General features: G+C 41.9%; 1 protein-coding gene across 1 annotated transcript; it reads left to right on the forward strand.

Annotated features, from left to right (window-relative positions):
* The first annotated feature begins 8,654 nt into the window (after nucleotides 1-8,654).
* Nucleotides 8,655-9,489, forward strand: LOC125930839 (heterogeneous nuclear ribonucleoprotein A1-like). Its single transcript, XM_049642915.1, has one exon. It carries the CDS (start codon nucleotides 8,737-8,739, stop codon nucleotides 9,196-9,198), a length of 462 nt encoding a protein of 153 aa, XP_049498872.1. The 5' UTR covers nucleotides 8,655-8,736; the 3' UTR covers nucleotides 9,199-9,489.
* Nucleotides 9,490-14,843: the final 5,354 nt, after the last annotated feature.

The raw sequence follows: 14,843 nt of genomic DNA on the forward strand, positions 1-14,843 counted from the left end.
GGTAACTTCACATGGAAATCTGCACTTTTACAAAGAAGCTGGCAAATACTATTGCAACAATCAGCAGGAGTGAGAAATGACACACCTGTTCACCTATCTTGCCCTCATTGGTTTTAGAATTGCAGTGGATCTCACCCCTGGCTGCACATTAGACTCACCTGAAAAAATTTAAAGACATACTCGTGTTGGGGACCTACTCCTGGAAATTCTGATTACTTCAGGATAGGAGCTGGCCCATTGCTTTGCCATCAGTTTCCCGGGTGATTCTAATGTGTAGCCAGCGTTCCCAATTTTTTTTTCACTAGCTTCCTGACTGACCACTGTTGTTATTTGAACTTTTGATCCTACTCCAGGACTTCTGGATTTCTAAGGCTGTAGGAGATTTCTAAATCCTTGTCCCTGAAGGCTTTCCTAGATTATCCCCAAGATACATTATGACATTTTCTGTCAAACTCTGAAGGTGCCCAATGACACCTGAAAATTCCCCCTGCCTTTATGGCTTTTCCTGTATTTGGCTCATCTTCATGACAATAACCTGTGACTACTACACCTGTCACTGTGTTAAGTGTTTCAAATACAATAGTTCGTTTTAATCCTTAAAAGAATTTAAGATTGCATTGCATTAAACTTGTTTTACTAATTCTTGTAAAGAAAAATATATTACAGGCCTCATTTTACAGACAAGGGAACTGTTTCTAATCTTTTTATCCAAATGCCTGATACATATTTCTGCCAGTTGGGCTGAACAAAACCAGTCATTTGCCTTCATCAAACATTCATTGAGCCTTACTGTATGCTAGGCGCTAGGTATATAAGATTTTGTTTAAAGGCATTGCCATTAAGAATTTCATGTTTGAGTAGAAAAGACGAGTAAACAGATGATTCCAATGCAATGTGAATGTGCTAAATTCCATAGTAAATTATACACATCTGAGAGGAAAGTGGACAAGTTTTAGGAGGGAGAGCTAGCATTGTGATCTCAGATGATTAGAAAAAAACTTCATAGGGAGCATGGGACTTAGCTGGCCTTGATGAGTATTTATAAGTCCAGAAACTCAACTTTATCTATTGAGGCAGAGATTGCCTCCCTTTCTCCAGCCTTGGCGCCTCAACCCTACCCCCAGTTTTCCCTCCAAACTTAATATCCTGCTGAAAAACTTCGATACTAAATCATTGAAAGATATATAAAAAGCACACAGAAGATATTCTTCTCCTGTTATAATAATAATCACCATATATTTGTTACTGTGTGCATAGAGAGAAAGAAAAATAGAGAAATATACTCCAAACTCTTTGTAGTAGTAATTATTTCAGGGGACAAGGGAAGGAATTATTGGAAATCTTCAGTTTCCATGCATATACCTCTGTAGTGTGTTACTTGTCTTTTCATAATGTGCACATACGACTTTTATCAAAAGAGGAAAACAATAAAGGTAGATTTTAAAACAAAAGCACACCCCCCGCCCAAGGACTCCACATTGCCTTTAGGATAAAAGATTAAAGATCCATTGCACAACCTACAGGGTTCTTGAAAGTATCATATTATCTCTCATCTCTGCTGTTACCTCTGCCAGAAATGCTTTCCCACACCCTGTTCTTTATTTAGGGCCAATCAAGTATCTCCTCCAAACTGTAATCTACTTTGACGTGCTTCTGCCCCTGTCTAGGGCAAGTTGAACACTTTCTCTGTTTCTCTGTGCCACCATTTTCAGGTTGATTTATTATTATTTAGATGCCTGTCTCCCCAAGTAGATCACAGGTAGAGACTCTGTCTAATTAATCTTATATTCCCAATGACTGTATTTATAAACACTTGTAAAATTGATGAATGAATTTCATCAGGAGATAACAGCCTTAATAATCATGTTACTTCATCTGTCACAGAGCATGTATCTAAAAGCTCATTTGTAAATTTACAATTAGAGATATCCTTAGCAAAAAACTGGCATTCTCCTTCCTAGTGAGCAAAAATATTCAATCAATTAGAAATAACTAATACTTACCAGGCACTTACTATATGCATGCCCTGTGCTAAGGGCTTATCCACCTGAACTTTGAATCCTCACAGCTCTATGAGGTAGAGGCTATATTTTCATCTTCATTTTACAGATGAGGAAATTGAGGCACAGGGAAGTGAAGTTCCCCAAGCTTGTTATACCTCGTAAGTGGTACAAGTAGAGTTTAAAATAAGACACTTTTTTTTAATTAAAAATTTTTTAAGTTTTTATATTTATTTATTTTGAGAGAGAGAGAGAGAGCATGGGAGGGGCAGAGAGAGAGGGAGAGAAAGAGAACCCCGAACAGGCTCTGCACTGTCAGCGCAGAACCTGATGTGGGGATCAAACTCACAAACCATGAGCTCGTGACCTGAGCTGAGCCACCCAGACACTGCGAAACCCAGATATTCTTAATCCAGAACTTGAATGTTAACCGTAACACTAGACTGCCTTATAGAATAGACGTAAACACAACATTAGAAGAAAAGTTATTGTATATTCGCAAAGAACATTTCCCTCAAGGCATGATAGATGAAAAACTGTTTCCATTGTACTGGAGTAATATACGTAATGAGACCATAAGCTGGCCAGTAACCTAAAGGGATGCTTGACTGGCTGAACCAGGACAGATTCTCTCTAAGTGAGATTTGAACTCAAGACACAAAAAAATACCAATTTGACTGAAACTGATAAGACAGAGAGAATAGATGACATTAAGTAGTAGAAGACACGAGTACGCAGAAGCCATGAAGTACACAATATCGAGTTATAATGTTCACAGCCTTCAGAGGGAGAATAACATGGTTTCTGGTGAGAGGGAAACAAGATAATGCCATCTAGAGTCTGTTGTATGCTAAACAACCTTCCATTCCCAGCTTTGGGAATGGAAGACCTGACACTCCTGGCTATGTCATGCTTCCTGTTCTGTGATGTAGAGAAAGTGGAACTAATCAACTAATCAATCATTATCACCCCTGTGGTCTCATCTAACTATAAAATAGCACAAGAGAGGTGAAGGCATAAAAGTGAGAAAATAAGGGGGGAAAACTGTCAGGGTTTCACAGGACTATCCAAAGAAAAGATGCTACAGACTCTTAGAAAAAATACCTTTAGCAAAGATTAGATGCAAGGCACCTTGTGGATCAGTTGGCTCAGGTCATGATCTCACAGTTCGTGAGTTGAAGCCCCGCATCAGGCTCTCCACTGACAGCATGGAGACTGCTTGGGATTCTCTCTCTCTCTCTCTCTCTCTCTCTCTCTCTCTCTCCCTCTCTCCCCCTCCCCTGCTTGTGCACAGGCTCTTTCTCTCTCTGGAAGGAAGGAAGGAAGGAAGGAAGGAAGGAAGGAAGGAAGGAAGGAAGGAAGGACTCGGTGGTGGAACTCTTTTTGGTTGTAAGAAGGAAAAAACCCGTGGAAAGAAATACAAGTAGTCAGCATATCTGACAACACAATCAGGCTTCATGGAAGAACAGGACCATTCCTTTGAATATCTATTTCCCCATTGGTAAAATGGGAAAAGTAACTACTTATTATGGACTGAACTGTATTCCCCCCAAACTCAGATGTTGAAGCCCCAAGACCCTGGTAAAAGGGTTTGGAGATAAGGCCTTTAAGGAGGTAATTAAAGTTAAATGAAATGCCAGAATTCTTCACAGAGCTAGAACAAATAATTCTAAAATTTGTGTGCAACCAGAAAAGACCCCAAATAGCCAAAACGATCTTGAAAAAGAAAACCAAAGCAGGAGGCATCACAATCCCAGACCTCAAGCTATACTACAAGGCTGTAATCATCAAGACAGTATGGTACTGGCATAAAAACAGACAGTCAAATCAATGGAACAGAATAGAGAACCCAGAATTGGACCCACATATGTATGGCCAACTCATCTTTGACAAAGCAGGAAGGAATATCCAATGGAATAAAGAGTCTCTTCAGCAAGTGGTGCTGGGAAAACTGGATGGCGACATGCAGAAGAATGAACTTGGACCATTTTCTTACACCATATGCAGAAATAAACTCAAAATGGATGGAAGACCTCAATGTAAGACAGGACGCCATCAAAATCCTTGAGGAGAAAGCAGGCAAAAATCTCTTTGATCTTGATCTTGGCCATAGCAACTTCCTACTCAACACCTCTCCAGAGGCAAGGGAAACAAAAGCAGAAATGAACAACTGGGACCTCATCAAAATAAGTAGCTTCTACACAGAGAAGGAAGCAATCAGCAAAACTAAAAGGCAACCGATGAAATGGGAGAAGATATTTGCAAGTGACATATCAGAAAAAAGGTTAGTATCCAAAATTTAGAAAGAACTTATCAAAGTCAACACCCAAAAAACAAATAACCCAGTGACGAAATGGGCAAAAGACATGAATAGACACTTCTCCAAAGAAGACATCCAGATGGCCAACTGACACATGAAAAAATGCTCCACATCACTCATGACCAGGGAAATACAAATCAAAACCACAATGAGATATCACCTTACACCTGTCAGAATGGCTAACATTAACAACTCAGGCAACATCAGATGTTGGCAAGGATGCAGAGAAAGAGGATCTCTTTTGTACTGCTGGTGGGAATGCAAGCTGGTGCAGCCACTCTGGAAAACAGTATGGAGGTTCTTCAAAAAATTAAACGTAGAACTACCCTACAACCCAGCAATTGGACTACTAGGTATTTATCCAAGGAATACAAGTATGCTGTTTCAAAGGGACACATGCACCCCAATGTTTATAGAAGCACTATCAACAATAGCCAAAGTATGGAAAGAGCCCAAATGTCCATCGACGGCTGAATGGATAAAGAAGATATGAGATAGATAGACAGATATATACACACACACACAATGGAGTATTACTTGGCAATCAAAAAGAATGAAATCTTGCCATTTGCAACTACGTGGATGGAACTGGAGGGTATTATGCTAAGCGAAATTAGAGAAAGACAAACATCATATAACTTCACTCATATGAGGACTTTAAGACACAAAACAGATGAACATAAGGGAAGGGAAGCAAAAATAACATAAAAACAGGGAGGGGGACAAAATAGAAGAGAGTCTTAAATATGGAGAACAAACAGAGGGTTACTGGAGGGGTTGTGGGAGGGGAGATGGGCTAAATGGGGAAGGAGCATTAAGGAATTTACTCCTGAAATCATTGTTGCACTGTATGCTAACTAATTTGGATGTAAATTTTAAAAATAAAATTAAAATAAAAAAAAAGTTAAGTGAGGTTGTAAGTGTGGGGCCCTTGTCTGATAGGGTTGGTGTCCTTAGAAAAGATGCCAGAGCTCTCTCTCCACCTGCAAGCAGAGAGGAAAGTCCACGTGAGGACACGGTCATGGTGAGAAGGGAACTACCTGTAAGCCAGGAAGAGAGGCCTCACCTGTCTGCACCTCGATCTGGGATGTGGAGGAGTCTCCAGAACTATGAGAAAATAAATTTCTGTTGTTTAAGCCACCCAGTCTGTGGTGTTCCGTTATGGCAGCCTGAGCTAACACGCTACCTAACAGGCTTGTGTGTGAGAAAGATTAAATCATATAGTATCACTGTATTAACTAAGTACCATGTATCAGATACCTCCCTGTGCCAGGCACTCCACAGACCTCATTTCCAGTCCTCCAAAACTCATGTTCTTTGTACCACTTCACACTGCCTGCTACATAGTTGGTTTAATTTCAAATCTGAGTATCATAGTCTTATTAACATCACATTTATAAGCCACAGTTGTTTTTTATGCATTTTTCCATTCTGGGATATTGAGTTCAGACAATGTCCAGAAACCTGTGCCATAGACAATTATGTGTGAAGAAACAAGAAAATAAGGCACAGCCTTCCACTTGAGGATTTCATGATCTAGTTAAAGTAAGACAAGTATATTGGTAAGTTACTTGTCCGTGTGACTAATCTTTGGGAAAATAATAACAACAAGTCAAAATTAAACATAGGGACCCAGGGGCAAAATCTCTGCACTTGAATCCTGGCTCTATCACTCAGCTGTGTGATCACGGTCATGTCTCCTATCTCATCTGCAAAAGTGGGTAACAATAGTGCCTGCCTTAATCAGTTGCTGTCAAGATAAAGAGACAATATAGCTGAAATACAGAGTCTAGTGAAGATTTCATCAAAGATAAGCTAATACTGTTACTGTTTGTTTGTTGTTTGCTTCCTCATTCTTATGGGTTTCAGATTCAAAGATCTATCTTCTTCATAATTTTTTTTCTCTAATTCCAAGGCTACCTATGAAGAGCCTCCTGACAACTGGCTACACTTACTGCATAGCCATCAAATGGGCAAGGGCCAGACAGATGCAACATGTAATCAAGCGGAAGTTCCTGGAGGAATCTATTTTACACTTCGTCTCCATTAAGTCTTAATACAATGCTTTGCAATGAAAGGAACCCAACAAATATCTGTTACGATGACCGGCTAGAAGTCATGTAGCTCCCTGATCTGACCTGCCAAGACTTGAATCCAATTCTGCCATTTACTGAAAATGAGGATGTCAAGAACCAGTTCATAACATATCAAAAAAGCTAATTAATTCACCATGGTTACTAGGAAAATAGGGCCTGTTTTCCAAAACGCATCCAAATACATGAGCCAAAATGCAAAAGAAAAAAATGTTATCATGTATCTTGTTTCCCAGGAATGTTATATTTAAAAATATATCAATATTCAAACACCAGGTGCTTTCTTGAATTTTAACTCATACTTTATCCTCTTTTATCTTTTATCTGCTAGGGTGTTTTTGGATGGATACACAATGTCTTATTGCCTCAATACAGCCAGGAATTCTTAAGCACATCAGGCAAGCATATGCATAGAATAAAATCGCTACAAAGAAGAGATTTAGTCAATATCACTGGGCCATCAACCTAGTGTAAGACTCTTCCAGGAAAGGGGAATTTCAGAAAACTCACATACTCAGCCACTACCCACAAGAAGTTGGTAATCTTATTTGGGGACAGAGTATGCATACCCTTGACAAGAGAATATGGGTGAAGGGCCAAATGTGTAGGGCAGACAAGACATTATAGGAATTTGGAAGAGAGAGAAATTCAAGAGGTCTGGACCACTGGGGGACAATGTCCCAGAAGCGAGCTGATTTCTGATGGCTAGGGAGCAGGAAGAGAATAAAGAAAAGTGCATATGAGGAGAGAAAACAAAACACAGTCGGTGAAACAGAAAGCTTCAGGCAGGAAATAATGAGACCGAGTTATAAAAAGAACCTAAATGTCAAGTAAAGAAATTTGGATTTTAGCCAGAGAGTAGCTGAAAAGCCACTAAATATTTTAAAGGGGGAAAAATTACAAGGTAAAAGCAATTTATTTCAGGGTTTATTTTTTTTCAATTTCCTTTATTTTGTTGCAGAGGAAATAAATTCACACAGTCTAAATTTAAAAGGTACAAATTTAGAGGTACAAAAGGTCTCCCTCCCACTTCTGTCTGCCCATTTTAATCCCTGGAGGCAAACCAATGGTTACCAGTTTCGTACCTATCCTTCCAGAGAAATCTGTGCATATGGAGGCGAAAACACACAGCTCCCCCCCTTCTTTTTTTTTTTTTTTTTTTTTTGTAGATGGGATATGTACACACTTATTTACCTTGTGTTTTTCATTTAAAAATATAACAGAGATTATTTTGTATGAATACATAAAAACTTTCCTCATTCCCTTTTTAAAAATAGATAGATTGGTACAAACGAACACACGGTTCCAATACTCTCTATCCAGAGCTGCTATCCAGTTCTTCCTGGAGGCAACTCAATGTGTCTAGCTTCTTATATATCCTTTAAGAAATCTTATAGGTATATGGAAGCATATAAACACACATGCACCCTTTCCCCTCTCTTTTAAAATAAATAGGATGCATACCATACCCCCACTCTCTCAGATATTTAAAACTTTCTGAGAAACCCAAATGAAGTATTTATATGAATTAATAGTATTGTACCAATGTCAATTTATGGTTATATACAATGCTATTATTGGGGGAGCTGGGTAAAGACAGAGAGTTCCTGGCAGACAGGAACTCTGTACAAATTTCGAAACTTTTTTAGTCTTAAAATATGTCAAAATAATAAGTATTAAGAATATTTCTGAGCTATGTTCATCAGATTACTCCTTTCTGCCTGTGGATGCTGCTAAGTAATCATCTTTAAATCTCCCCTCAACGACTGTCATGTCTAAGTCAGAATCTCCCAAAGGGCCTGAACAGCTGCAGAAGCTTTTCATCGGAGGTTTGGGCTTTGAACCAACCGATGAGAGTCTGAGGAGCCATTTTGAGTAATGGGGGAACGCTTACAGACTGTGTGGTAATGAGAGATCCAACACGAAGCGCTCCAGAGACTTTGGGTTTGTCACATACGCCATTGTGGAAGAGGTGGACGCAGCCATGAATGCAAGGCCACACAACGTGGATGGAAGAGTTGTAGAACCAGAGAGGGCTGTCTCAAGAGACGAGTCTCAAAGACCTGGTGCCCGCTTAACTGTGAAAACGATTTCTGTCGGTGGCCTTAAAGAAGACCCTGAAGCACACATCCTAGAAATTATTTTGAACAGAATGGGAAAACTGAAGTGACTGAAATCATGGCTGACCAAGGTAGTGGCAAGAAGAGAATTTTGCTTTTGTAACATTTAATGATCATGACTCTGTAGACAAGATTGTCATTCAAAAATACCATACTGTGAATGGCCACGCTTGGAAGTGAGGAGAACCCTATTTAAGCAGGAGATGGCTGGTGCTTCATCCAGCCAGAGAGGTCAAAGTGGTCCTGGAAACTTTGGTGGTGGTTGTGGTGGGAATGACAACTCTGGTCGTGGGGGAAACTTCAGTGGGCGAGGTGGCTTTGGTGGCAGGCGAGGTGGCTTTGGTGGCAATCGTGGTGGTGGACGTGGTGGCAGTGGGGACGGCTGTAACGGATTTGGTAATGATGGAAGCAATTTTGGAGGTGGCGGAAGCTATAATGATTTTGGCAATTACAACAATCAATCTTCAAATTTTGGACCCCTGCAAGGAGGGAAGTTTGGAGGCAGAAGCTCTGTGCCCTATGGTGGTGGAGGCCAATACTTTGTCAAACCAGAAACCAAGGTGGCTGTGGCAGTTCCAGCAGCAGCAGTAGCTATGGCAGTGGCAGAAGGTTTTAATTACTGTCGGGAAACGAAGCTTAGCAGGAGAGGAGAGCCAGAGAAGTGACAGGGAAGCTACAGGTTACAACAGGTTTGTGAGCTCAGCCAAGCACGGTGGTGGCAGGGCCTAGCTGCCACAAAGGAGTCATGTTTTAGACAATATTCACGTGTATGGGCTAAAACCCGAGGACTATATTCATGACTAATTATATAACAGTTTATTTTAGTTTCTGTTCTGTGGAAAGTGTAATGCACTCCAACAAAGGGTTTTAATGTAGATTTTTTTGGTTTTTGTACCCATGCTGTTGATTACTAACTGTAATTGTATGATCATGACGCTGAATAAATGTGTCTTTAAGAAAAAAAAAAAGAAGAGCACCTGGGTGACCTGGGTGGCTCAGACGGTTAACTGTCCAACTCTTGATTTTGGCTGAGGTCATGATCTCGTGTGAGATCAAGCCTCATGTCAGGCTCTGTGCTTGGGATTCTCTTTCTCCCTCTCTCTCTTCTGCCCCTACCCCTCACACACATGTTCTTTCTCTCTCTTTCTCTCTCTCTCTCTCTCTCTCAAAATAAATAATCTTAAAAAAAGGGAATATTTCTTAGTGGTCATTCCATATCAATACATAAATGCCTTCCCTTTTTATAGATGCATAGTATCACTTTTAATAATTTCACAGGGCACCTGGGTGGCTCAGTTGGCTTAGTGTCTGGCTTCGGCTCAGGTCATGATCTCACAGTTTGTGGGCTTGAGCCCCGCATCGGGCTCTGTGCTGACAGCTTAGAGCCTGGAGCCTGCTTCGAATTCTGTGTCTGCCTCTCTCTCTGCTCCTCCCCTGCTCATGCTCCATCTCTCTCCTTCAAAAAAAAAAAAAAAAATTAAAAAAAATTTTTTAAGTAAAGAAAAATAATTTATTTCACTTGCCCCTAGGTAGGCAAAATACTTCAGATTTCCTTATAATTAACAAACACTAATAGTATCCATCTGAGTGTGCACAGTCTTTGACTCTGTGGTTACGAGTGGTCTATACACCGGGGCGCCTGGGTGACTCAGTCAGTTAAGCGTCTGACTTTGGCTCAGGTCATGATCTCCCACTCCGTGAGTTCCAGCCCTGCGTTGGGCTCTGTGCTGACAGCTCAGAGCCTGGAGCCTGCCTCGGATCCTGTGTCTCCCTCTCTCTCTGGCCCTCCCCCCGTGCATGCTCTGTCTCTCTCTGTCTCAAAAATAAATAAATGTTAGAAAAAAAAAAAAGAGTGGTCTATACACCAAATGATGTAACCGTCATAAAGATTCCGTAGGCAAGGCCCAGTCAGGCATCAGAAACGCCCGGCCCTCCTCCTAGTCCTGCTGCTCACTAGTGGTGTGACCTTGAGCAGGTCACTTAATCCTCCAGTCATGGTTCTCTTCAAAACAACATTGGGATTACCTGTCCTGATTACCTCCCAAGTTTCTTGAGGGTGAGAGGAGATAATGGGTGGAATACTACTTACATAAAATCCATTGTGCAAATAAAAGGTTTGGCAAGTATGACTATTCCCTAGAGCCTAGATCATAATCCTCTGTCTACAATCACAACCAGAAGTTTTCTTGGGGTGCCTGGGTGGCTCAGTCAGTTGAACATCTGACTTCAGCTCAGGTCATGATCTCAGGGTCTGTGAGTTCGAGCCCCACATTGGGCTCTGTGATGACAGCTCAGAGCCTGGAGCCTGCTTTGGATTCTGTGTCTCCCTCTCTCTCTGCCTCTCCCCTGGCTCACACTCTCTCTCTCTGTCTCTCTCTTTCTTTCTCTCTCTCAAAAATAAATAAACATTAAAAAAGAAATAAAAAAAAAAGAGGTAGGAGTTCTCTCATGGCAAATTCAACCTCAGCTTGAGTTTCAGAGAGCTGTATCCTAATCCATGTGATTTTTCATTTAAAATAGAATGACTCTCTGGGCCCTTCTGTTCTCTAATCTAGTCCTTAATGGCCATCAGAAGGTGTGCTACACAGGAATAATGAGAAAGGACAAAATGCCAAGACAGGAAATGAGTGGGGAACACTCCTATTAAACCCAGAGGAGAGTTGCAGCAGACCAACAATGGTGAGAAAGGGTATAATGGAGAAAAACCAGTGCTCAAAAGCCATTCAGGGAATAAGAAGCAACCTGGTTGCCTAGCAATACCAGAAGGTACACTGGAGTTAGGATCTTAGAGGTGACACCTGCTAAGAACTGTGCAGGTCTGAAATTTTACCGTACTCACAAGCTTGCAAATTAGTTTTCCATGGATGCTGGCAAAAGGCATGAGACCTTTGGGTCGGAGACCAAAGATTTTATTACATATGGCAAAAGAAGTAGCCAGTGCTTTGTGTTGATTTGCAGGCATTCCCTATGCCCCTAAAGTCCATAATGATGACACAACTGACCCATCCAAGATGCCTGTACATGCAGAACACTGTTAAGGGAGAGGAACACTGAGCTGGGGAATTCACTGTTTTTATAGTGAGCAGAAACAAGCCTGGTCTCTGTCTGGGAGCCTCCCTTATGGCTGCCTGCTGCAAACATAACCCTGAATGATGGCCTGGGTGAAGAACCATCAGGGCCTTGCATTCTTGACACACTCAGAAGGAACGTGCAGGGATGCTCCATGCCTATGCTAGACTGTCTCTCCCAACAGCACTTTGAAAGCAGGAGGGAAACTTTAGTCAAGATCAATTCAAAAATGAGGCTGAACTAGGTCAAAAGGAAGGAGATTCCAAAAGTTCAAAAGTAAGGAGCTGGAGGGACAAGGTGAGTCAAGGGCTGACTCTGGAGCCAAAGAGAGACTGGAGACAGGGATAGGGATTTATCTATGGTAGAAGCAGAAGAAAAGATAAAATCTGTGAGGGAGACAATATGGAGAGATAATGTGGCCAGGAATGCTGTCACATAAAGGGCCCAGTCAAGAGAGTAGGACAAGATGGCAGAGATGGGCAGGTGGCCCGGAAAGGATGGGCAGGAGGACCAATGCTGCTTGAAATTAGAAGCAGAGCACGCTCACACTCAGAGGTCCAGGGAAACCTTCCCAGCAACCACAGGCCAGGCGGGGAAGCCTCCTGCACTCTCTCTTAGCTCCCCCTGAGCCTCAGCTGCCATCCCCACTGGACTGTGACTCCTCCTAGAACAGAATGTGTGTGTGCGACTCTCCTCCATACTCAGCATCTGCATAGGCACCTCTCCATGGTTGGGGCTCAGTGTATGCGCTTTGAATCAATGAGTGAGTTAGTTGTGAGGTAGTCAGTGTCTGGAAGCATTACGTGGCTCATCGTGTCAGATCCTGCAGATAAATCATGTAGGATGAGGACTAAGAACAAAGCCATTGCTTTGGGAAAAGGTTGAGTCACAGGTCATGATTCTGGAAGGCAAATCTGACAAATTAAAGGTATGCAGACCATATCTCCAGTGACTGGGGGCTGGGAGCAGGAAAAGTCAAGGCAGTATGCTATTATTCTCTGTGTCCCACTCTCCCAGCCTTTGCCTTGTATGTGACTATAGATAGCCAGCTGGAGGCATTCACACTATCTCAGAGAAGCAGGATTGGTATAGCTGAAATGAAAAGATATAGAAACAATTTCATCTTTTAAAACAACTTCTATAAGTGGCCTTATGAATTAAAATTTTAGGGGTGGGGAGGAGGGAGGATCAAGGTACAGAGCTAATACCAAAGCAATGGAGTCTGGAAGAGAGAAGAAGAGGAAGAGACCCCTGCTTCCACGAGACTTGGGGGAGGGCACGGGAGTAAGAAAAGAGGTCAGAGATGGGGGCCAGGACCCCTGATTTGGAGAGAGGAGGGCCTGCTTCAGAGCCCCAGCTTGGGGGAATCATATCCAGAGATCACCATGCTCTCACCTCCCTACCTCAGGGCCTTTGCCTTTACACCCCTCTGTCCGGTTTCCCATGGCTCAGTCCCGCACTGCCTTCAGATCTCCTCAGGAAGATCAGCTGCTCATAGCTGACCATCCTGTCTAAAATAAGAAGTCCCTTCTCCCATCTATCTCTGTTCCATTTCCCTGATTTTACTTACCTTCCTAACGCATACAGAACACATCAGGGGATCCGTGACCACCAGAGTTCCTACGATCTTATTTTCTATTCCTAACAAAAAAGATATGAGAAAGCAACAAAAATATGACAGGTTCTATAATATCACTTACACATTTTTCTCTCTTCTGAGGAATTTTGCAAGCTTGCTACAGGGTAATGTTTCTACAGGAAGGCAGAATTTCCCCTTTCAGGACCCCAAATGAAGAAAGAAAAGTTGAAATTAGATGTCATTGCAGACGGGAACTTTGGTTTTTAAAGAGAAGGTAGGGTCACCTCGTCCTTTTGGAAACAGTGGCCAGGTCACATCCACAGAGCTCCCCATGGAAGACCTTCCGTTTGCTTCTTGACAGGAGTCTGATGGAGAACAGGGATTCTCCACCGTACAGGCTTTAAAAAAAAAAAAACAACAAAAAACAACTCAGCAGAGGGCAAAGCACCAGTGTTGTTAACATCTTCTAAATAACCATTATTCTAATTTCTAATAGAAATATTTCACAGTAGCAGGGATGCATAGTCCCTCAGGAAAAAAAAAACACATTTTTTTAATTTTTAATATTTATTTTATTTTTATTTTTTAACAACTATTTTTTAAATGTTTGTTTATTTTTGAGAGAGAAGAGACAGAGTCCAAGCAGGGGAGGGGCAGAGAGAGAGGGAGACACAGAATCTGAAGCAGGCTCCAGGCTCTAAGCTGTCAGCACAGAGCCCAACGCGGGGTTCGAACTCAGAAACTGCAAGATCATGACCTGACCCCAAGTTGGACACTTAACTGACTGAGCCACCCAGGTGCCCCAATAACCATTTTTCTTTGATTGCAGAAAATTTTATACATCTTTCTCCCAGAGAGAATCCATCTCTCACTGTCTTTTAAAAAGAAACAAGTAATTAATAGTATAAAACTCTGGTAATGAGAAGAGGGGCTCTCTCCATCTCTGGCTACATGAACCTAAACACTAAGCCAACATCTAAAGACCAGCCTGTGCCCATGGACGGAAAAGTCGATTTAATCATTTCTGTCTTTGCTGTGGGGTGAGAACCTTCTGTCAACAGGGGCTGGCAGGATGCCTGTGGTTTTTCCAGCAGAAGAAAACCTCTTATACCTCAATACTTTGCTGATCCGTACCTAACTTCCACATGGGAACTCAACTTTGGTGCCCCAGGACACCCCCGAACAGAATCAGGACCCTTAACGCCCAAAGCGATGGAGCCCTAACACTTCATTTAGGTGGGACCACACAGTGGTCAAACCCTCCCTTTCTACATGTGGGGGCCACTTCCGTGTCCCGTGGGCTGGTTACAAACTCCTACTATAAAAATTACATCAAGGTGGGGCACCTGGGGGGCTCGGTCAGTTAAGCATCTGACTCTTGATTTCGGCTCAGGTCAGGTCACGATCTCACAGTTCGGGTTTGTGCTGCACTGACAGCACAGAGCCTGCCTAGGGTTCTCTCTCTCCCTCTCTCTCTGTCCCTAAAAAAAAAAAAAAAAAAAAAAACAAAAAACCCTGCTCGCTCTCTTTCTCAAAATAAATAAACATTAAAAAAATTACATCCATGCAATTTTAAACATTTTTCTAAATGTTTTAACTTATTTTTGAGAGAGCCCAATGCGGGGAGGGTAGGGAGAGAGGAACAGAGGATCCAAAGCTGGC

Source organism: Panthera uncia, chromosome A2 (assembly GCF_023721935.1).
Source record: "Panthera uncia isolate 11264 chromosome A2, Puncia_PCG_1.0, whole genome shotgun sequence".
Classification (NCBI taxonomy): Eukaryota; Metazoa; Chordata; class Mammalia; order Carnivora; family Felidae; genus Panthera; species Panthera uncia.

Coding starts and splice junctions, on each gene's coding strand:
- LOC125930839 (XM_049642915.1), top strand. CDS start 8,737: ATGGCTGGTGCTTCATCCAGCCAGAGAGGTCAAAGTGGTCCTGGAAAC.